Source organism: Sinocyclocheilus grahami, unplaced genomic scaffold, assembly GCF_001515645.1.
Source record: "Sinocyclocheilus grahami isolate Dianchi unplaced genomic scaffold, SAMN03320097.WGS_v1.1 scaffold906.1, whole genome shotgun sequence".
NCBI lineage: Eukaryota > Metazoa > Chordata > Actinopteri > Cypriniformes > Cyprinidae > Sinocyclocheilus > Sinocyclocheilus grahami.
The window spans coordinates 463947-489121 of NW_015506085.1; the positions used below are offsets into that span (position 1 = coordinate 463947).

General features: G+C 37.1%; 1 protein-coding gene across 1 annotated transcript in view; it reads left to right on the forward strand.

The window, feature by feature from the left end:
* The first annotated feature begins 4341 nt into the window (after window positions 1-4341).
* Window positions 4342-25175, forward strand: part of dpy19l3 (dpy-19 like C-mannosyltransferase 3) — a 48370-nt gene continuing 27536 nt past the window's right edge. The window contains exons 1-16 of the mRNA XM_016249058.1: window positions 4342-4626; window positions 5978-6109; window positions 7693-7820; window positions 11858-11948; window positions 13974-14095; window positions 14207-14352; window positions 14870-14993; window positions 18785-18919; window positions 19003-19134; window positions 20332-20433; window positions 20646-20719; window positions 21016-21174; window positions 21808-21930; window positions 22368-22479; window positions 24427-24483; window positions 24800-24882. Coding sequence (XP_016104544.1) covers window positions 6001-6109; window positions 7693-7820; window positions 11858-11948; window positions 13974-14095; window positions 14207-14352; window positions 14870-14993; window positions 18785-18919; window positions 19003-19134; window positions 20332-20433; window positions 20646-20719; window positions 21016-21174; window positions 21808-21930; window positions 22368-22479; window positions 24427-24483; window positions 24800-24882 — 1697 coding nt within the window. The 5' untranslated portion in view covers window positions 4342-4626; window positions 5978-6000. The remainder of the gene's footprint in view (window positions 4627-5977; window positions 6110-7692; window positions 7821-11857; window positions 11949-13973; window positions 14096-14206; window positions 14353-14869; window positions 14994-18784; window positions 18920-19002; window positions 19135-20331; window positions 20434-20645; window positions 20720-21015; window positions 21175-21807; window positions 21931-22367; window positions 22480-24426; window positions 24484-24799; window positions 24883-25175) is intronic.

Genomic DNA, 25175 nt, shown 5'->3' on the forward strand with positions numbered 1-25175 from the left:
AATCGATTTGACTGTGGTTTACCTCTCAGGGCGCTGATGCAGGTGGACTTTAGAGATCTTCTGCATCTCAGCTTTGATCTGGCCCAACTTCTCTTTTATCAGTTGAGTGTGAGTCTTGGATCTGTGTCTCACTGATGTTGTACTGCTGAGTTTTGAACGGTGTCGCTCCTCTCTATGGTTCTCTCTGGGACTCACATCTGAGGAAACATGACCTGTTTGGCATCAATAACAAAGAGGCACATATGGTGGTTTGATTCTAATTACATAATAAATGAAGTTGTAAATGTGCACGATTGTTGATTTGGTGAACACAGGGCTGAGTATGGACCAGGCCATTGGGTCAGAGACTATCAAGGGCCTCAAAAGACTCATCCAAAGGAGGCTGGGCCTTTGTCGATACAGTGTGAGCCTAACATTAGGATCTCTTTGCATACAGCGCAAGCTGGGTTCATGGTTACTAGTCTAGTGATCCAAGTTAAGCCTTTCATACCACTTACAGTTCATAGGACATAAGTCATGGGTCATATGACATCAACCATTAACCCTACTTTCATGTGTCAGATTGGTTCATATCTTACTATTGATTACAAAGGGGAAAAATGATGATGTTATAAAGCCAGGCAATAAATGAATATCTTAATATTGATTACAAAGGGGAAAAAATGATGATGTTATAAAGCCAGGCAATAAATGAATACATTTTTGCATTTATACTGTACTTTTTTTCTAGGCACTTACAGCACTAAACAGTGATTTTATTTTACATTCAACTAAATTTTCTTTTTCACTGTGTTGTTCTATTGCCCACACATAACTTGGGGCAGTAGCTTATGGCAAAAATTACAACTGGGGACATGTTCACCTCACTTTATTTGTTCCCCCCACATTTTGAGGAATAATAATTACATTTAAGAAGTTTATGTTGTTAATCACAGACAGTGCAAGGGACATAATAGGCAGAGGCTGTTTGCACTAAGTGAAAATAGCAGTATTTTCTTTGAACTAAGTAGTAGTTAGATGTTATTTGCACTTAAGTAGTGCTAGATGCTTAAATAGCTCTAGATGCTGTATAGTGACATACTATTTGCAGGTAAGTGTATTGTAGAACATTGTATATGCACATTTATTAAATAATATATTTATTAAAATCATAAATGGATGCTAACTTATTTGGATCTAAAGCTCATCCCTTCACCTGCTCCTAACCCTAACCGTATTAAACCTGCTGATCAGCAGAGGTGTCCTCAAAGATCCAGAAAGGGAGCCATGGTTTTGAGTGTGGTAACAATATGAGCTGCACACCTTACGGTATGTGTGCCATAATTGCAAGATTAACACACTTTCAATAATAGGTCTATTAAATCTTTGGTAGGCTCTTGATTTTCTCCATTTCTTAAAAGAAATACCTCTGAGGAGATATGCAATGGAAAACGGAGAAGAATGGGGTTAGAAAAAAGGGTGATTGGAACTTACGCCAGTCGTAATAAAAGCTAAACCCATTATCTTTATTCTCCATAGCACTGTTCCTGTTACCAGAGGGGTTTCTTTTGTAGTTATGTTCATCGCAATCAGATATTGGTCGGCAGAGTCAGTTAAATAACCTTTGCCAACAAAATGGGCCATTTGCACTAAGTGTAAATAGACACTCTGAAATAACTATATCCATTTGTAAAGAACTAACAAAAACTTTTAGACCAAGCAGAAGCTTCTCTCAGGCAGAAGACAATAATCGCACTATAGTGCTTGTGTTTCACCGACCACATTTCAGAAAATGTTGTTGGCCAAACAGACAACGTGAATAATATTCATGAGCCCAACAGCCTGTTAAGCAAACAACGCAACATATATTGAGCCACTGACAATGGCATAGCGTGGTGTGCATAAAGAGCCATCTTTGAATATGATAAGTTTTTGTCTTCAACTCATTATAGAGGCAAGTAACCACTCCTCTAAAGTGGCTGTACCTCCAGTTTCACATTTTGCTGGCAAGGTTGTTTTGTCCTCGTTGGCTGCAGTAGATGTTGATAGATCTAATTTAAGCAACAGAAAAGGCAGGTGAGAAGGGTTATCAGTCCCATTTACAATGATAAAAGATGTTGCATTAAACAGATAAACTGCTGAGTCTTTTAGATTTGTTTCTAAACAGAAGATACTCTGCACTGTAACTGATGACCCTCTGAGAGCAGTACCAAATATCAAAGGCTGCACAGAGAGTGTGTTTAGCTAAATATAGTGGTGAAAACAAAACGAGTCCACTTTGTTTCATTTCTAAACTCTGTATGAGTTTGGGCACTTGCCTTTTAAATCTTCCATCGATGTTGCTCTGCTGTTGCTTTCACTGGAAGATGAGGAAGAGGAAGACATGCTTTCAAAGTTGTCATTTAATAAAGTCTGTATGCTGAAGAAACACTTTTTGTTTCAACACAGACAGGAGTATTCAGTCTTACTGATGTTGAAGGCTGTGGCAGCCATAGCAACGGTAGTAAAGGTGCAATCAAACAGCGTTTGCTGCAGTTGGAGTTAAACTGCTCTGAGCCTGCATATCTGAGGCATACCCTCACAAAAGGGAAGCAAACCATGGTTACCATTGTTGTTGTGCATGGTTGCAGCGCATTATTCTCACAATTGTAAACACATTAATAATTAATTTAGTAAATGGCTTCTCAAACAGAGCAGAATCAGTGACAAGGATGTGGCTAACCTCAAATCACCAGTGTTATTAGCATGTGCCGTGGACAAATAATGAGTTTTATTTTTTGTTGTTGGTTTCTTGATTTTAAGAAAAAATTACATGTATCAGTGGTGGACAACGGAATAGCTTTACTTCGTTACTGTACTTAAGTACATTTTTCAAGTATCTGTACTTTACTGGAGTCGTTTTATTTTTAGTAACTTTTACTTTTACTTCACTACATTCCAAAGCATAAGATCGTACTTTTTACTTCACTACATTTCATAAAACATACCGTTACTCCTTATAATATATCACGTGCTCCGAGACGCAGAAGCGGTGTCTGGTTCAAGAACGAACTGATTCTTTTCTGAAAATCATATTTAGGTCAAAACTGTCAGTTGAACTAAATCTGCTGTAAAGGGTGGTCTATTTAAGCCCACTGAAATGATTGAACGCAGACACATCAACATCTGTGTCTCTATTTTAGGTAAAAAAAAAAAAAATCATTAAAATAACACTAAATAAAATTATTCCCCGCTGCCGTAACGCTAACAGTTTTATTAAAATGCTACGCATTTAGCCCTATGTGACGTCTGTTTTTATATTGTTTATCAACAGTATACATTTTTATATTGTTTGGATTAAATAGCCGAGTAGACAGATATGAATGTTTATTCATAACCATACTGAAAATAAGTAAATATTGTTAGCTGATGCTAACTGTCTAGCTAACAAGCTTGCTGGTGCTAATATCAACATATAGTGGTTCTTTTGGGGAAATCCCAGGTATTTTGAGCAGTAGGATTATAAAAAAATATGTGCTAATATAAATTTTAATTAAGTAGCCTATATAAAATTGCAAGATAAATCTATCTATCAGTACATTTTTACTTAAGTACATAAAAAATTTAGTACTTTTGTAACTCGAGTAAAATTGAAAAAAGGAGTAGACTACGTTTACTTCTACTGGAGTAATATTTTGGATACGTAGGCCTATCTGTACTTTTACTCAAGTACTTGATTCGTGTACTTCGTCCACCATTGCATGTAATATTACCAAGTTTGGGTCTGAGGAAAATCACATTGCTTCAATGTGATGATCTCAACAAGAAACAGTTACAACAAACACGAATAGATATGGCTATGTTTATGTAATGATTTTGTGGAAATTTGCCACATAATTCAAATACATTCAACTGATGATTTTTTTGAGAGGATGAATTTTAAATGAGCGTGCTTTCCTTGTCTGTCACTGGGTCAGTACTGTTAAATATTACAGATATTGTTGAAGGATGGTTTCAAACTGATTTTCAGCTTAATGTTGACATATGATAAAATAACAATTTTGTGCATGTCATGCAGCAGGCCTATTTTGTTTCTCTAACACTGCTAATCGGACCGACTTAAAATGGGAACAATTAGTGTGTCCTACAACATGCGAGACATGCTTTACGTTACGGCAGTAAGTCTAAAAAAAAATTCCTCATATTTTCTTGTTACGACAGAAAATATGCGCAACATTAAATGAAACTTTTAATCTGGTTTAGCACAGTCACCATAGCCTATACATTTTCCAGAGCTATTGGCCGTTATGGGTGTCATGATCATGCGTCCCGGGGCAGGTGCTCAACAGGTACTACTGAGACTCAGAGGTAGAGTCTCTCAGGAGGGAGAGGCGCTGGATGTGATCGTGCTCATTTTAAATAAAGCCGTTCATTTCTGCACGCTGCGGGGAGCTGTGTGCTGTCAGCCCGCATAGAGAAACAACACGGCTCTGATTTAACGAACTGCTAGCGGATTTAATGTTCTGTCTTGATTTTTATTCCTGTTAATTGTATAGAGGAGAGGTTTGTTTTCATGCGCCGCTACGCTCTCAGGCTGAATGCGAGTGTCCGTCAGGAAGGAGGAGCCACCGGACATCCGATAAGGAACTACGAGCTTCATTGAACAGGGTGAGAGACGCGCATGTTTTAGTGCATATTACTGTGCATTGTTTTACAGTGAGTGCAAGGGATGGGGAACGAGAGAGGTGAGGCAGCAGGCATCTGTCCGCCTGTCCCCTATCTAGCCGGAGACCGAGATCAGCGGCTGATGCGATCTGAGATCTCCTGACATTGTTGCTGAGCTGTGAGCAGGAAACGCCGCTGCAAAACACAGGCCTGCCAATGAATGAATCAACGAACGCAATGAGCGCGGCGCGACGCTTTGTTGTTTTGTGTCGCGGTCCGTGCGATCATAACCACGAGTGCACTCTCTTGTTTGTCTCTGTTACGGACGCTTTCCGGCTGTGAACTTGCGCGCAAAGAGTTCGCAAAAGTGTCACGAAGCACCGTGAATGGAGACATTTGGACACCGTTAGCTCTAGTGTTTCCGGTATAACGGGAATAGATCGTTGTGTCCTAGCGAGATGTTTGTCAACACCGCAAAAGAGGCGGGGTTCAATGGTCGTTGTTAATTGCTTGCTGATTGAGATACACGTCCATCACACTGTAAGGGAGAAACAGGTGCTGTGTTATGGTTTTATGTGAACTACGATATCTCACCATAGTAATAATTGACTCAAAACCAGGGTGCAAATTACGGGCCTGGTCCTCTCGTTCTTTGTGCATATAGCCTGTGTAAGCTATTCAACAGCCTTTTCAAGCAGTAACCGCAGATTTGTCATACATACGATATGACACGACAATAATGCATCACTAGTGAACAAAACGTTTGAATGTGGTAACCATAGCAACAGTTCGATGTACATCATTTTTATTTTGATTATATGTGTGTAGGCCTATGTATGTAGGTGTGTGTGTGTATATATATATATATATATATATATATATATATATTGTCCTGACATTATTATAGATTTACACACACACACACACACACACACAGGTTTACATTTGTGAAAAGTGGGGACATCCCATAGGCGTAATGGTTTTTATACTGAACAGACCTTATATTCTATTGCCCTTTACCAACCCTACCCCTAAACCTACCCCTTACAGGAGACTTTGTGCTATTTCAGATTTTCAATACACTCCATTCTGTGTGATTTATAAGCGTTTTGAAAAGGGGGGACATGGGGTAATGTCCTGAAAAGTCACCTTCTCCTTGTAATACCTATGTCATACCTTTGTCGTTATACAAATTTATGTCCTCATTTGTCACAAAAACGCGTACACACACACACACATATATATATATATATATATATATATATATAGAGAGAGAGAGAGAGAGAGATAGCAATGGCTTTATAGTATATTAAACTTGGCTTTTGTCATTATTATTGAACATATATTTCACCAGGACTGGAAGCCTGTTTTTCCACTATGACTGCCCTCAGGCAGAGGAAGGGCAGTAGAGGGAAGGACCCGGGGCCCAGCATTCAGAACCTGAAGCCTGATTGTATAGCTGAACCCAGACAGAGGTTTGCTACAGGTCAGTGCTGTTTGTTGCAAAAGCAGATGCATTTAAAGGCATGATTCACCCAAAAATGTCAGCATGTTGTGAAGTGTGCTGTTAGGAAGTACATGAGCACACAAAGGACTGTCACTGGATTCTTTTCACATTTCCAGGTTTCTCAGAAGCGGAAGTCATCATAGTTGGATAAACTTCTATAGCGGAGAATGGGAGATTACATATAGTTTGATTTTGCATTACCATTTACTCAAATAGTAAAAGAAAAACTCCACAATAGGGTTTTCACAACTGTATAAATAAAGGGAAAAGAATAGAGAGAGATTGATTACGGCAGTCAGAAGAGAGAACAATATAAAATTTACTGTCACTTCCAATGCCACTGCATTAGAAACACCCTCATATATATATATATATATATATCTCATATATATATATATATATGAGCAATATCACTCGAGTACGAGAGTGCTATTGCGTTTATACAACAGTTCGACAGAACATGTGTGTAATTAAACAAGAAACAATGGAGCGCCTAATAAAACCCTCTTTTGTGCGGAACTACTTCCTTCTGCCACGGAAGCTCAAGTTGACAGTTAAACATACGTCACTTTTAGAATTCGTATCAAGGGCATGTGCTGCTTCAGTTAGGTTATTAGTGAGAAATAGTGAGGTTATAAGAGAGAAACAATGCGGCAATACGTGCATCCAAATGAGAGAGAGAGAGAGAGAGAGAGACCCAGAAGCTAGACGTTTCTTCTTATATTAACTAACGTACTCTACGATTAGCTCAGTGAATAATAAAAAAAAAACATAGATCCGGCTAGAACAAGTGGAGTGATACAAAATTATGAAAGGGCATTCCTGTAGCGATACCAGTACAATATATCACGGTTCTCAACCAATCAGATTTGAGAACCAGAACGAACTGTTGTATATATATATATATATATGCATTTAAAAAAAAAAAAAAACCTTTGCAGGATTTACGATGTTGATGACCGCTGAAACGCATTATCACAGTTTGTAAAAAAGGTCCCTTGTTGTATGAGCACACATGACGTTTCACAACTTGCAAGCATGAACTCATGAACATGGGTATAACAGTTATTTTTCTCACACTTATCACGTTGCTTCAGAAGAAATATTATATGGATTACCGTCGTAATTGCTTTGTTGTTTTTGAAGCGTTAACTTTTGGGCTGCTATCCACATGCATTATATGGACTCACAGAGATGGATTGTTTTTCTAAAAAACTTTATTTGTGTTCATCTGAAAAAAAGTCACATAAACCTGGGACATCATGAGTAATTATTTTTGGGTGAAGTGTCACTTTAAGATCAGGCCAGAACCTTGAGATATGAATATCAACATGGAAAAGTATTTAACGATTGATCACATGTGTAAAATTCAAAACAGATTTTTATACATTATTATTTTTTTTTTGTTATGTACAATAAAAATAAATAAAGTATAAGATATTATACTTAAATAGTCATATAATATGAACCATAAAGTAGATATGTGTGCATGCCTTTTCCTTGTTTATCATGTTTATTGTTTTACATTATGGTCAGAGTAATATTGTTGTAATTCTCTCCAGGTGGTTTCTCATGGTGGACAATCTCGTGTGTAATGACCGGATCAATAGTGGGAGTTAGTCTGGGCTTGCTGTGCTGCATCTATGTGTCTACACTTCATGAAAATGACCTCTGGTTCTCCAATATAAAGGTAAAATCCAGAGCTTTTTTATGTTCAGAGCCCTGAAACAGTGAATATTCAGAGACTCTGGGAGACAACCTTCTATTTGTGATTCATTTTCTTTTCAGGCTTTGGTTAAAAGACAAAGGTCTTTTTAGTGTTCTTAGGCAATGTTCCTAATATAAAGAACAGCTCAAGAGATTTAGATTCATAATGTGTGGTTGCGTTTTGTCAGTTTGATGGTGCTCTCATCTGTCTCATTTTTCATGCATTTCCTCTTGAAAAGGAATTGTTTTCCATATGTGCTGACAGATTATTTTTCTTTCCCTTTTTGGCATAACAGTCACATAAACAGTTAGCCAGAGTTTGGGCTGCAGACCGTCTTATGACTTCCAGACCTGAAACAGATGAATCCACCATGCCAAAAAAGTTGTGTCATGTTCAGTTGGATAAATCAGCATGTCCCTGTATCCCAGTTCGCTCATTAAAATAATACAGATCAGAAGTAGTTTAACCACATCTCCCAATCAGTGCAGGATTTACTGCCGCCGGTTTTGCAATAGGGTTAGTTTACTGCCACGCAGTTTGGGAGCAAGTGTTTGTGTGTGTCTTTTGTTGGAATCAAGGCCTAGTTTTCATTTAGTGAAGCTAACAGAAGCCAAACCTGTGCTGCTTTCATGTGAGCTTTGAACATTTTGTCCACAGATTATTTTGTTTCTCAGAACATAATGTATCTCATAAATACCCTGATTGAATATGCACCACACTTCATAACACCAGATAAGAGTGTTTTTTTTCTGAATGTGTTGACAGGGTATTTTTCAATTTCTTTCTTTCTTTATGCTTTCAGGCATATTTAATAGTCTAAACAGCATATTTACTCTATCCTGGATGAGTCCCCTGATTACAGTATGTTGTATTTTCATCTAGGTTAAAGATGCAACAATAAGTATCGCTTTTTATTTCTCCTCTTTCCTACTACTTGTTTCACTTCTGTTTCAGTTTTTTATAACCATGTCTTACTATGTGTCAGTAAGTTGTTGTTATTTTAGCATGTGTGTTTGGCTCAGTGTTATTTTTTTAGGATTACTGATAAACTAATGTAGTTTGATTTGTATTAGTTATCTATTTTAGTTTTAGTTACAGTTGTAGTAATGCTGTCATTTTATTAGTTTTTTATTATGTTTTAGTTTAATTTGAGTTATTTCAGTACTTCAACATACAAAATGGAAATTAAATTATATATAAATATAAATATATATAAATATATATATATATATATATATATATATATATATATAGTATATATATATATATATATATATATATGTGTGTGGCTGTACATACACATATGTAGTTGTTTTTTGGTGTTTGGCTTAGTGTTATGTTAGAATCATTATTATACTCATACCTTTTGTTCTTTTAATATTTTGAATTGTTTTTAGCTTTATTTTTTTGTTTTCATTTAAATGTTTAGTTTTGAAATGTTGTATGCATTTGTCATTTTTATTTAATTTCTTTTAGTTTCTTAAACGTGTATATATATATAGTATTTATAGAGTTTTAGCTTTTAGTTTTAATTACTTTTTCTTATTTGTAAGTCGCTTTGGATAAAAGCGTCTGCTAAATGATTAAAAGTAAAAAGTAAAAGTAAAGTGGACAGTGTTAACTAATGGAGGACTTTCTCCCTAAATAAATGCACCAGATTCAGCTTGTTAGTAGAGGGTCTAAGACATAAAATGGGTTGCAGATGAGGGGGACATTGCTGTAAAAGTAACCTTTAAAAAAAAAAAAAAAGAGGGACAAAGAAGGAATGTATATCACACCGGTGTATAACACCGGCTGGTTTATAATAGTGCAGCATGTGGAATGGATAGCACAAAAAGGTCAGCTCAAGTTTAAAATGAAGTCAGAGTGTGACAGCAGTGGAAAAAGGAAGCTCATTCACACTGGCTGGTGTTTTACGGCTTGCTTATGAGTCATCTTACTTTTATCTGTCCTCTTGCTTTTCCGAATGTGACTGGAATGATGGCTGTGAATGGATGACCACAGTTTTAGTCCCCATATGTTTCTGTCATTCTCCGGTTAAAGAGCACCTCCAGCACTGAGTGAGCATTTGAGGAAGAGTGTGTTTTATTTGCCAAACAAAAGAGGGATAAAGAAGGAATGTATATCACACCGGTGTATAACACCGGCTGGTTTATAATAGTGCAGCATGTGGAATGGATAGCACAAAAAGGTCAGCTCAAGCTTAAAATGAAGTCAGAGTGTGACAGCAGTGGAAAAAGGAAGCTCATTCACACTGGCTGGTGTTTTACGGCTTGCTTATGAGTCATCTTACTTTTATCTGTCCTCTTGCTTTTCCGAATGTGACTGGAATGATGGCTGTGAATGGATGACCACAGTTTTAGTCCCCATATGTTTCTGTCATTCTCCGGTTAAAGAGCACCTCCAGCACTGAGTGAGCATTTGAGGAAGAGTGTGTTTTATTTGCAGGCAAATGAATCACCTGTTCTGTTTCAGAGGAAGAGCTGTGGGAATGTCCACTGGTTAACAACTAATCAAATGTTGTAGCAGAAAGCTCAATTAGAAGCACAGACAAATTCCGCATTGTTTTTATAATCGTTTCCACTCTTTCAATGGGAAACAGCAATGAATTTCACAGAGGCTGTGTAAATGTTCTCAGCAGGAGTTGGTCTTCCAGTATACTAAGTTTCGTAAATGACGATATTGCCATTATTTTTGAACAAAGGCATTTGATATCCAGTGTGCTTCTTCTCTGGGACACCACCCTAAAGCAGGGTAAACTTTTAAATTCACTGCGTGTGAAGTCATGCCCATGATGGTTATAGCGCCACACAGTCTTAATTTCAAACTGAATGTCGTTCTATTGTTAGATCAAATACCTGTTTTTTTACAAATGCTCTTAAACTTTTTCTAAATGATGTTCCAAGCGTTTTCCCCCCATCTTTTTTAATGTTTTTTTCCCCTGACTAACAAGAGGTCACCATTTGTGCGGCCCACATGCCTTCCTTCCTGTCTCAGCCCCTCTCTCTGATCACATGTAAAATGTTCCTCCGGCAGATTGCTGGTTGGTGCCGACTGGAGCTTAGAATGGTCTCATGAGGTTTTGTTTTATTGTTTTATTACGTGTGCTATGAAGTTTTTGGGCAAGTAAGTCTGGAAAGACTGATATACAAAAGAGCTTGCGGTCTCAAGCAGGGAAAGACAGAGGGACCTTTAGGAAAGATAGAGAAGACGGAGGATAATAATCCTTGAGAATGAAGGTTCGTCGCAGGAGGAATAGCAATTTGGATGATAACTCAGGGGCCGCCCAGGACAGACCACCTTTGCTAAACTTTGGGGCACAAGACAAGAGTGGGCAGAGGGGCACAGAAGACTGTCTAAAGCTTTCATGGAATCACATTCCAGGACAAAACCATTGGCTGGCTGTTGTCATAGCAGCAGGATTACTGTTGGCAGGGGTTATTGGGTTGTTTCATGCATGGTGTGTTTATTCTATACACGAAAACCTGCTGTGGTTTTCACACTTAAAGGTAAGCCGAAGCACAATCTGTCTCCATTTTTGTTGCAAGAATGTTGCTAAGAAACATTGTTAAATGAATTGAATGTGAATGTGCGCTCTCTCTTTTCAGACAGTTCTTATTCTGTTATCTTCCGATATTCCTTTATAGTACCCTCCGTTTTTATAGTTTTATATCTTAAAATTGCCTCTTTGTGTTTGATTTTTCTGTTTTGTGAAGAAAAATAAAAGGGTAATACGTCTTCTCAAACCACATATGACTCTAATCTTTGTGGAGCATATGGATCTTCTTGTCTGAAAACCACTTCCACTTTAAAACTCCACCATATTTACAACGCCTGCTTTTTTTTGTTTCTTCCTCGAGGCTTTTATTGCGAATGAAATCTCTGTTTATTCTGGTCAGATAGCTGCTCTGATTTATTTCACAGATGGAAAATGTATTTCATTTTAACACCATTTGCGCCTGTTGTGCTTCTTGTCATAGTTCATTTTTACTGAATCGTATCCTCTCTTGCATTTGTAGGAAGTCGAGCGTGAAATCTCCTTTCGGACAGAATGTGGCCTTTATTACTCCTACTACAAACAGATGTTGAAGGCGCCTTCTATACAGCAAGGTACTGAGCTCTATTCACAAGACAGGTTTACTGGTTATATGATCACTCTTGCATCATGCCATTTTTCTGATGGAACACTGATGTTAAAGACCTTGTTTTTTCTTTTTATATAGAAACATTTTCCCTATAAGGACAAGTATTAGTTCATTGTAATCACCATACATTTTTAAATACGTTCATGTTTGTTCCCATTTGTATTCTTCCTGTTTAGCTCAGTCCATAATGCCAAGTTTCTCGAACCACACTGCCTGCTTTCTGTTATCACTTATGTAATCAGAGAGCTATCAAAGGAATGTTTCATTACGTAACCATATCAGTGTGACTAGTCTCAGAAAATAGAGGAAATGTACAACTTTGCTCTAAGTGGTCTTTGCTCAATCTAATTGGCCTAACAGCCCCATTTGGAATGGATTTTCTTTGTGCTTCTACACTGAAAAACTTCACAATTAGGTCATTACCCAATAAGACTGAAATGGTAAGAAACACAGCGGTGCCAAAAGCTGTTCTCTAGACACTACAATTGGGCCTTTGTACTTAAAGTAGAGTAAAAGCATATTCAGAGCGTTGCTTTTCTATTAAGCAATCATAGAAATTGATTACTGTAAACCGTCAAAGCTGTAGTACTATCTACAATAGTATAAAGTAAGTTGAGGTTGCTTATTTTGAAATCCACTTCCATTATACCAATTAATGACAATTTTGGTCTGCATTACAATAATGGAACCCTTTCAAAACAAAGTATTTGCCTGCATATGAGTTCTAGTTATTATCTAAGGCATACTGCTATACAAAGGCAAAATATAGTAACTACACATTCTGTCAAAATACTAGTGTCTTAGACTATGATCTGTCTGTGACAGATGGGTTTGGCTCAACTATGTTTCAAAGAAAACTGATTGTGAAACTGATACTAAAAGCAGTCAAAATTCATCCAAATAAAATGTTCTCTGTTTTAGTGTTATGTAGTTATTGTGTAAGGCAGCATAGTAACCAAAGAAAGAAAATTATTGTATATCTGAAATACTGCTGCTCATTAAGTGAGCATTTATTTTGTTATGTAATTATTATTATTATTTTTAGGATTTAGGTACTGTTATCTACACACACAGAAAATAAGATTACATAAAAGTCAGTGTACACTCCTGTTAAAAGTTTAGGGTCACTAAGATTTTTATTATTATTATTAATTTTTTTTTGAATACTTATACTTTTTTTTACTATATAATACTATATATATATTTATACTTTTATTCAGCAGGGTCACATTTAATTGACCAAAAATGACAATAAATATTTATAATATTATAATATGAAAAGATTTGCATTTCTAATAATTGCTAAGAGTTTACACAACAATATTAACACTGTTGATAAATAAAACTGTTTTTCACTTTGATAATAAGAGGAAATGTTTCTAAAAAACCAAATCAGCAAATTAGAATGATTTCTTAAGAATCATGTAACACTTGAAGACTGGAGTAACGGCTACAGAAAATTCAGCTTTGACATCACAGAAAAAAAGAAATTATAACAAAATGATTATTTTAAATTGCAATAATATTTCAAAATATTACTGATTTCATGGAGTTTTGATCAAATAAATGTCGACTTGGTGAGCATGAGACTTTTTTTTTTAAGTCTTACTTAGCAAACTTATAAAAGGGAGTGCACACTGAGTTTTATGTAACCTTATTTTCTGATAACAGTACCTAAATCCTAAGGAAAAAATTATAAAAAAAGATTGCTCACTTATTAAGCAGTAGTGACAGTCCTATGCTTCAGATACTTTGTACTTGTGCTTCTTAGCCATGTTTTCCAGAGTACTTGGTGACCTCCTAAAGAATTAGGCAACTTGCTACATTTTAGCTTTCATAGTTTTATGAAAGCTGCAGTACTACAAATGAACATGATTTATTAAATTAGCCAGTTTGGGTTCATACTAAGTGATAAGAGTCAAAGTCTATTTGTGCAAAGTTTAACCTTTTGTATAAGTTTACCAGGTTGTGTGTGTTCTTGTGTTCACAGGTCTTTATGAGCTTATTCATGACAACACTACTGAATCAAAGAGAACAATAAACATCCTACAGCGCATGAATATCTACCAAGAAGTGTTCCTTAGCATTTTATACAGAATACTTCACATCCAGGTGTTCAATCACTTCTGTTTTCTTTGTAAGATGTATAGATTCTCTTGGGTTTTTGCAGAACCAGCTTATTTTTCCCCGTCCTATGTGTATGTGTGTCTGTTTGTTTTACAGACCTACTTGGAGCCAATTTATTTCTACATCTACACAGTGTTTGCTTTGCAGACAGTGTATGTCATCGCCCTCTTTATCACTAGCTGGGTACTCAGTGACTCATGGCTGGCTGGAGCCCTCAGTGGGGTCTGGTACATTCTCAACAGGTATGTGTGCACAATCAGTCTCTCATACACACAAAACTCACCTTTGCAGTCCATCTGGCATAAATACGTAAATGCTTATTATGATGCAGTGAGCATCTCAATTCAGGTAAGTGTGAAAGCTGATACGTTTTTCTAAAATATGAATTGAAGCTGTCAAGGACAGCACTGAAATGAAATTCGTCATTTAAGGCTCTTTTATTCAATACCACGGGCCACCTGATAGGCGGTGCCCCCTGGAGAAATCTCAATATTTAAGAAGCTCTCTTTGAACTGTTGAAACAATACAGATAGTCCCCTCACCAATCTATTAGTTGAGCTGATTGGGAAGCTCAATCAAGCAGCGCAATGCTTTGATTGCACCACAGTGTTTAAGAAATCAACTTGTGAATGACGTATAGTTGTTTCTGCACTGTAGAACATACTGTAGAGTCAAAAAAAGTTTCACAACTAATTTCACTTTTTTCTTATGTTTTCTTTTCTCACAGCTTAGGCTTGTGTTTTCTGTGTTTGATTGCAGAGTGGATACCACACGCGTGGAGTTTACAATCTCTCTAAGGGAGAACTGGTCAATACCTTTCTTTGCTCTTCAGGTGGCTGCTATAACCTGCTACTTAAGGCCACAGCTAAAGCCTATTCACCAGGTAATCTTCTATCCTGATCAAATTAATGTCTATTCCGTAACCATTTCAGATTTAGATTAGTGATGAAAAGTCTGATTCTTTTTAGCAAACCAGTTCTTTGGACAGTTCATGTTAGTGAACCAGTTAAAAAAAATATTAATCTTTTCTTTTACATCATCACATGATTATCACTAATATGTAATGCTATCATCCCAGCGGGTGAAAATGCATGCTTAAACACTGCATACATAATACTCAGTAGTAAAATTCTTTTTTAAAATTTTTATGTCTTGACCGAACAGTTTTTGCATGTTATAATAAGATTTTGTTGAATATAACTAGTTGTACTATGCGTTTGTTTTTAAAGAAACTTACCTTTCACCCCCTCATTCAAGTCCTTGGTTCATGCAGGCTCATAGACTTTAGTCAGGTTAGACACTAATTAAACACACTGAATTTTATGCAGATGAAAACCAGGCTGTGAGGGATAAACTTAATGGCACATGCTATTAAAGGGGTCCTATTATGCTCTTTTACAAAGTCTTGATTGTGTTTTGGGGTTGTACTAGAACAGGCTCTCATACTAGAGAGCCTTCTCTAGTGCAGCTCAACCAGGTCTCATCCCATTCGTCGATATTTGTGATATCGCAAATCCCGGAAAATATGCGTTGTAGTCCAAACGAGTTGTTCGTTGTAGTTTTTGAAAAGTGATTTCTGTTAAATAAAATATCTCCTTTTGAAGTGTACTTTGAGCTTTGTAACTTTGCAGATCTTTTTTATGCTCAAACAGCAACATTACAGGCTAACTAAAGTTGAAAAAGTGAAAAAGCATAATAGGACCCCTTTAAGGTCCTAAATCCCGTACTTTTCGTGACATCAGTATCATTAATCGTATCCCATTGTGAGTTGAAATCGTTACATCCCTAGCCGCTACCCTGACTATCTATAGTATCAGCAGCTCACTCATTAGCTATCTGCAATGCAGACATGTCCAAGTCCGAGACTGTTCTCAGTTCAACTGGTGCAATGGTGACTTGGGAAATGTTGCAACCACTGGCTGAATCCAACTCTCAAGAACTGTTGTCTCATCAGCATACTCTTGATTGGAGAACTACTGCCACCAGATGACGAGGTAGATCAAAAATGTGCCACCAGCATCACCAAACGGAAATGGAAAAACAAGTTTCTGAACACTCCCTCTGTCCTCAGTTATTTGGATAAGCCGACAACTCTGCCCCAATTTCAAACTTTTGTTTGAGACAGTGTTGCTGTGTCGATCTAGTTGGGATGCTCTAACAGTGAAATGTTGGCCCTGTCACAAATGTCTCAAACACTCAATGTGCACTTGCACTCTTGTGGACTTACAGTGGCCACCGTTTGCCCATGTCCTTTAAGTCCACAAGACTGTAGGGTGTCCCATTTGTCTAAGGCGAGCTCCACTGCATACTTCTACCCAACAGTCAAATTGGCATTACGTCACCAAAGTGTGGGCTTTGAGGAAGACTGAGGGCTTAGGGTGCCATTGGGATAGGATCGTCATGATAGCACCACAGAGCCACAGTGTTTACCGTTTTCAGGGAAATTAATCTATAAATGGCTTACATTGTGTTATTTCCATATTAGAATGAGATAGGAGGAAGAATCAGAAAAATTACAAACTTCAGCTTTAAATAAATGTAATCCAGTCAAATACTGTAAGTCAGTCAGTTTTGTTTACTCATTAGGCGAATTAATGAAAAAAGAAAGTATGACTGGAAGTACTGAGAAAATGCGAGACAGTAAGTTGTGATAAATATTTCTGACTGCTTGCTGCTGTTCCGAAGTAGTTTTATGAAATATGAAATGGAGGTTAGCAATTGCAAGTTTATGTGTGAAATATTTAATCTGCTGAGCACATATTTGTTCTCTCTCAGTATGTTCTCTCAGCACAGACTCTAATTGCTTTTCTGACATATGGTAGAGTGGGTATAGAAAAGAATCACCCCCTTTAAAATAATCACATTTTGTTACTTTGCAGCCTGAAATGAAGATGGACACAGTTTTTGTTTTATCCTGCTTGATTTACCTAGTGCAACTTATAACATCCAAGTGAAAGATATAACACTAACGTATCAGAACAAAATTAAACAAAAAACAGAACCACTGAGTTAGAAAAAGGATGACCCCCTCCTAAAAATGACTTGTAAACTCAATCATGTGTAGCTAATCACCTTCTCAGTGGCACACAAAGCCATTTGACTTTCAGCTGTGATCAGCTGTGGTCCTTTTGATCAGCTCAGCATGAAACGAGCTTTCCTGGAGCATTTCAGTCCTTGGTAGTGCAACTGAAGCAAACAATCAACTATGGGCACCCATCAAAAGATCTCCGGGATAAAGTTGTGGACAGACACACGTCATGAGATGGATTCAATCAAAAAAAAATTCAAAGGCTTTATCAATGCCTAGAAGCACAGTGAAGTATATTATTAAGAAGTGGAAGGTATTTGGTAGAACACAGACCCTCCCTGGATCAGGACGTCGCTCCAAACTGGATGAAAGAGCCGGAGGAAACTGGCCAGAGAGGCGACCAAGAGGCCTGCAGCTGCTTCAGAGTTGCTGCAGGCCTCTTGGTCGCCTCTCTGGCCAGTTTCCTCCGGCTCTTTCAATTTATGACAATGAGTGGTCATTGTGTGCATGTGACAACAATATCACTAAGGCTGCATTTACACTGCAGATCTGGATGCCCAAATCAGATTTTTTGTCTATATCTGATTTTTTTGAAGACCTGCTTACACCTTCTTTTAAAAGTGTCCCGTATCCGATATCTGCATTTACACTACACAGGCTTAACTTGACATGGTTAAATGCATTAGACAGTGAAGACCAAACTCTGCACACACTATTAATAAAGCATACTTTGTATTGAAAAGCAGATGAGATTTCACCCGAATGGAGTCTCCACAACAGTTAGCAATAGATTGAAGCGCTCGTCTGTGCACAAGCCACTGTCACTGATAACAGCGGCAACGAGCCGAGCACTCGGCATGATTTTAAAAGCAACATATTTCAGCGCCAGATCACCTCTTATTTAACACAAACGAACAAAACTAATACGCTGCTAGTCAACTAGAGATGTTTCATTTGTAATAGATATATCTGTACAGCGAGATGTTTCATAAACATTTGACAGCCAAGTCGCATTGACGGGAATATCCGATCCGATCTGTCCGCTTACATGGCAGACACAAATGATTTATTTCCACATATGAATGAGGCCTGAAACCGATCTGAGTATTTTTCTGCTTACAAGGTCATGGGCCATATCCGATCTGTGCCACATGGGAGGAAAAATAAAATCGGAATTGGGTCACTTGAACCATGCAGTGTAAATGCGGCCTATTTCTCCTCAAATGTGGCTTGTATGGAAGGGTTGCAAGAAAAAAGCCACTCCTCAAGAAAGGCCACATGCAGTCACCACTGAGCTTTGCCAAAACACACCTTGAAGATTCTGTGGCAGATGAGACTAAAATTGAACTGGACTGGAGCACTTGTCAGTATAGAAGGGTTTCACTTGGATGTTATAAGTTGCACTGAATAAATGCAGCTGGATTAAAACAAAAACTGTGTCCCTCTTCATTTCAGGCTGTAAAGCAACAACATTTGATTTTTTTTTTAAAAGGGGGGTGATTCTTTTCTATACACAATGTATATCACTGGAAAACATTCTCATTGGATGAGCTCTGAAGAAAGAACACGTTTTTTGTGTTTGATTTTTGTTTTTGTATGCAATTGGAATTGAACATCATTTTGCATTCATGTGCTTTCTACCACAGAGGGTGGTGCTGTGGCTGGTGTTCGTCTCCACCTTCTGCTTCTGTTTGACATGGCAGTTCAATCAGTTTGTCCTACTGGTGCAGGCCCTTATAATCTTTACTTTGGATTGCCTGGACTTCTTCACAGCGGAACAGGTAACACTCAAAGACACATATTAGAGACTTTTCACCTTTTGAAGTTCATGTGTGGTGGGATATTCATTTCTTTCTCCCTGTAGGTGGTTTCTCTGTACCTGATGCAGGTGTTGAGTCTGTTATTGGTGTGGTTACTACAGTTCTGCAATTCTATGATTCTGGGCTCTCTGGTGCTCAGCTTCATTGTGTCTGCCCTCTTCATCAAACACTTCCAGGTCAGTGTGCATCTCAGTACACAAGTAAAAATGATTTAAGTTGGGAAAGTAAGAGTATAAATCCTATTTTTGTGATTGTAAGAACATACGTTGCATGAAATCCCTGATACCACATGTATTTATCTATTCAATATGTGTGTTTTCATCCAGGGCATGTGATTTTCAGCATGTGCCCATCTGCAGTATGTCACTATAAAGCGTTTTGTCAGATCTTAGAATGACATTAAGCAGATCTCCTTGTAACGTTTATGGTTTAGACTGTACTGAATATGTTAATATGCTCCTTAAAGATGATAATCACATGTTTGTACATACATATGATTAAAGTGAACACAATGCTTTCCAGATGAGCTGTACATATGCTTACCGGGATGTGAGCTCTAGTGTTGAATTCTGAATTACCAAACAGAATGAAAAATAAATAAATAAAACAAATAAAAAAGAATCTAAAGGTGTATTTGGGCAGTTTAGTTTGATCAATTTTAACATTTCTGTGCTGTAGCTCATAGCATTTTTTTCTGTAAGGATGCAGCATGTAGGAGTTATAACCTTGCTTAGTTTTTTATTGAACTGCATAAAAGATTTTAACTATTTCATATTGTTTTTTCATTGAATTTGTTACCCATGTAAAAGAAACAAAGACAGAAAACTGTTTTCAAATTGATTTATTTAAGTGGTGGGATGGAAAAATGTATAGCAGTTATTTTCCAGAACCATATATAAAGAAAACACACACACATTTATTATTATTATTTTAGTTTTTTTTGTTTTTGTTTAATTGCAGAATGTGACTGGATTGCTATTTATTTTTATTTTTTTACAGGTTAACTAATGTAAATTCTCCAAATAATCCCATATGCTCATCTTTGATATTTCCTGTATAATGAATTAGCGCAACTAAACACATGATGTAGTAGGTTACATGTGATGATAATGCCTAAAAGCAGTAGATGCGCATCATTGCTTAGCTACGAACTGAAAGCAATTACTTTAAAGACATTTCCTGAAGATGCATCCCATCCGGATAGGGCTTTAGACTAAAGAATGTGTACATGAGGCACTTCATCACTTTTGTTTTCGTGTCTGAGCCTTATATGTGTTCCCTAACACCCAGTTCTGTTTTGATTGAAAACTGAGGCTAAGAATATTGTTGTAGTTTATTTATTAATACCTGCTGTGTGTATGTGTGGTTTTCAGACGGGACTAAAGACGGGCGGCTTTGTTATACGAGTAGGAAAACTGGCTCTTCACACACTCCTAGTCCTCACATTAACTTTCACCATCAATTATTCAGCCAAGGTGAGCTATGAATCGTGTTCTACATCGTCTGCCCTGTCATTAATGGTAAAATAGAGCTTCTCTACCTGCTCCTCCTGAGACACTACAGTAGCTTTGCTTTCACTCTCATTATCTTTCTTCATATCTCACTCTCATGAAAACCCACATCGCCGATCTCATGAGACACTTACATGAATGATTTCATCCTTCACTCTCTCCATTTTAATTGACAGAAAATACTCCAGCTGAAATCGGACGAGCACATCTTTAAGTTCATAAAGGCCAAGTTTGGCCTCGGGGCAACGAGGTAAGTCTTTGGTCATCTCTCATGGCGCTTCATCTAAGCCTTTTATCATCAGTCAAATGGCATATCGTGGTGTCTTATTCAGAAGTGAGATCTACTCGGAGACTAGAGCGAGCCATTAATCCGCTGTGATTAAATGCATCCAGCTCTGGTGGAAAAGTAACATCTGGCACACAATATACTCTGCTCATCCACTAGATATTTATGAAGCCATTTCAGTTGATCAGATGAGTTGCTGCTCCCAATAATCTGTGTAATATATATCCAGCCCGTACTCCCTCCCTGTCTCTTTCTTTCAGAGACTTTGATGCCAGTCTCTATCTGTGCGAAGAGGCTTTTGGCTTGTTGCCATTGGATACATTTGAGCGGTTGGCTGGCACAGTGCTGCTCTATCCTTATCTGTGCACCCTCAGTGTGCTCTTCATCTTGCTGCTGCTCGTGGCGCTCTCTAATCTCAGGTAAAACTACCGCATTACTTCCTGTCTGTAGGAAATGCACATGTGCGCTACCTTGCCATATGCTACGCATTAGCGAGACATGTATCTGGGAATTAAATATTCTCATAATGTTCATTTTTCTAATTAGAGCACAAAAATAGGCTGAAAATGACCAGTAGAGCAGTGATTATAGCTTCATAACCACCTTATCCACCACAGGTCATAATGCTAATTTAAAATTAGAGTTATTAGTCTTTATTAGATGTGCTACATAATAATTGGACACTAGATGTATGTTTTTTCCATTAGGGCTTTTGAATGCGTGTTATTATGTTCAGTTCAAAGCAACTTTGCTGTTGCTTTAAGGGCTGCTGTGACCCTATTTTTTGTTCTCTTTTCTTATCAGAATCACAGGAGCCCATAAACACCCAGAGGCTTTTCACCACACATGCACACACGCGCACACACACACACACACACACACATACACTAATCAGAAAGGCTGTTAACTCTTCTGTACTTAAAAAATAAACAAATAAATAAAAAACCACACACGCTTGAACTCTGAATAATGCAGCTGATATTATGCTTTAATGTGCAACAGTGTTCTTTCTTTTTTCCCCCTCTTGTTTGACTCCTAATTTTTCATTCCAGCACTAATGGGTCAGGCCAAGCATGCAGGGAGAGAGAAGACAGGACCTTTAGGATGCGTCCGGACGTTGCTTACAATCTCTTGCACACCGTCTTCTTTGGCCTGCTCGCCTTTTCCACTATGAGGTAAACAACTTGTAAATTGGAAAGTTTTGTTGCTTTCATACCACGTATCTCTTTCCCTCCATGCAAATATTTTCCTTCTGTATTTTCCTCACTCTGCCATCTGTAATTTCATTCCCTGCTGCTGCCGCTATGGTGCATCTCAATTTCAACCTCTTCTCTGCTTCCACTTTCATTTCCTTTCCTCCACACCGCTTCTGATTTGTGATCTTCTTCATCTTATTAGTCTGTATCCCAAGTTGACAGTTCATTCGAGATTTTAATGATGAATGAATTATGGTAGAACATTGCGATATCACTTCATAAAGTTTCGTTTGGTGTCAGAATAGTAATAGATTTGGAAATGAATGCTGCTCGAGTCTTTCATGTTTGCAGTGTGTTATCTGAGCTTTATGATAAAATAGAAAGCACCAATAGATTTCTATCTTTGCTTCTGGCAGGATGAAATATTTGTGGACTGGCCACATGTGTGCATTCGCCGCATTTGGGGTGTGTGGTAAGGAGGTGTGGTCGTTGTATCTGAGGGTCCTTCACTGCAACACTAGAACCATGGTGAGTGACAGATCTTTCACAAACACACAGTGCATTTGAGAGATACTGGCACATTTATTCACTAGCGTTTAAAAAGTTTGAGATATTTCAGTAAAAAACACCAACAATGAAATATTACAATAATAAAAAAAAACTACTTTTTCTATTTTAATATATTGTAAAATGTATTTTATTTCTGTGATAGCAATGCTGAGTTTTCAGCAGCCGTTACATCAGTGTCACATGATCCATCAGAATTCACTCTAATATGCTGATCTGATGCTCAAGTAAAAATGTTCATTATTATCTATAATGCTTTTTGATGTTCAAAAGCATTTATTTGAAACAGAATTATGTAATAGAAATGTCTTTACTGTCACTTTTGGTCAATTGAATGTGTCCTTGCCGAATAAAAGTTTTTCTTAAAACAACAAAACAAAACAAAACAAAAAAGTGCAACACTAGAACCATGGTGAGTGACAGATCTTTCACAAACACACAGTGCATTTGAGAGATACTGGCACATTTATTCACTAGCGTTAAAAAGTTTGAGATATTTCAGTAAAAAACACCAACAATGAAATATTACAATTTTTAAAAAAACTATTTTTTCTATTTTAATATATTGTAAAATGTATTTTATTTCTGTGATAGCAATGCTGAGTTTTCAGCAGCCGTTACATCAGTGTCACATGATCCATCAGAATTCACTCTAATATGCTGATCTGATGCTCAAGTAAAAATGTTCATTATTATCTATAATGCTTTTTGATGTTCAAAAGCATTTATTTGAAACAGAATTATGTAATAGAAATGTCTTTACTGTCACTTTTGGTCAATTGAATGTGTCCTTGCCGAATAAAAGTTTTTCTTAAAACAACAAAACAAAACAAAACAAAAAAGTCTTAACCAAAACCTTTGATCAGTGGTGTGCTTACTTACACACACACACACACACACACTGTAGCGGAGAATTGTCTGAGTTGTAACACATTTTATTAAATTGTCCTCTAGAAAAGGAGTAATATGGCTAATCATATTTCAGAATATATATTTTGTAGAAATACGACTGTCCAATGAAAAACAGGAAACTATTTTCCAGGGAAGCTTGCCTCATGTTAGGAGTATGTTGTGTCATGTGAGGGGGAACACATGAATAATTTACATTTCATATAAAAGTGGCTTACTAATGCACAGTCCAATTCCAAGTCTTATTTCACAGCATATTCACATTTTCATAAAACAGCTTTCAAAAATCAAAACACATTTTCATTAAAAAAAGTTTAACACTCAGATTTAAATGTTTAATGTAAAGTGCAATAATTATCAACATTTTCTTATAATATTTCTTGCATTGGCTGCAAAGCTCACAACTTTCTCACAGTATCTTACCCCAAAGCATCTGACACACTTTGCCTCCCAGCAACAATCACATGGCTTTATACAGTATTCTGTAGATTCACCAACTTATACGAAAATATATGTAATGTATTTTATTTTTATTTTTTATTTTTTACATTTTTGCTCGTAATGTTAAAAATGTAAAAAATCAAATCTCACTCGCTTCTATATGTTCATGTAACATAAATTGGTTTGGTAGATTAAGCATACGTTAAAGTTAACCCAGTTTACCCCATTCTCTCCGGTACTCAGTACAAGTAATAGCAAAAAATTTGAGTCTAATAATAGAATTTAGTACATGTAGAAGCTCACAAAAGATCTTTATCATATATCGCTATATACAAGTGTCATTTTGAAGCTATGATGCTCAATGTTATGAACTAATATTGAGTTTCAGTAAAGCATGGTTTTCCTCTGCATAAATGTGCCCATGTGCACACAGCCGAACATTTTATTTCCCCACTAGGTGGCAATGTAGTTACAGCCCTCAAGCCTAAACAATTACAACCTGTTTCTTCCCATTTATATGGTTATTTATCCATTTATGTTATTAATCTGTTTCCACAGATGAGACTGATCAGGTACTCTGTTCCTATTGTAATACTGGCGTTTCTTTATTACAAGGTAAGACATTTTCAACTATGCTGTCATGTTTCTATTTGCATATATTGCTAAGCTGCCTGGGTAGCTGTAGGCCATAAACAGTCACGCAGGAATCCTAGTGCAAGCAAATGGAATCCGTATCACACTGTGTGTGCTATTTAGGCGAGTTTTGCTATTTTTTTCTCTGTTAACACTGCAGTGGGAAGAAGGAATTAGACATGGATTGTGCAGATTTGTTTATTGGGCTGCTTTGTTGATCATTGATTATTGTGAGTCATTCCCATTACAGCTGTCTCACACTCTCCCTCCATCTCAATCGCTGTCTTTCTGTTGACAGTTCTGGCCCAGAATGATGGAAGAGATATCTGAGCTGAGAGAGTTTTATGACCCAGACACTATGGAGCTAATGGAGTGGATCAGGTAAAGCAGCTGTAATCTTCCTCTTACATGCTACAAGCAAACACTCACAGACAACGATCAGACCAGAAGTCTGTGACCTTTGGCAATAGTCACGCAAGCCACCGATGGCACTAGAAAGGATATTCACTGGCATTGATAAGATGAATTTTTAATTTACTTAGTTGTTTATTTTAGAAGTGTTGAATTCACTCGCATCTGCATGCCAAACTTCTTTCGCAGTAATCCATCCTTATCATCACACAATCTGTTTTTATTTAGCTGTACGGTCTGTGATGGAGTTTGGTCTGTTTTTT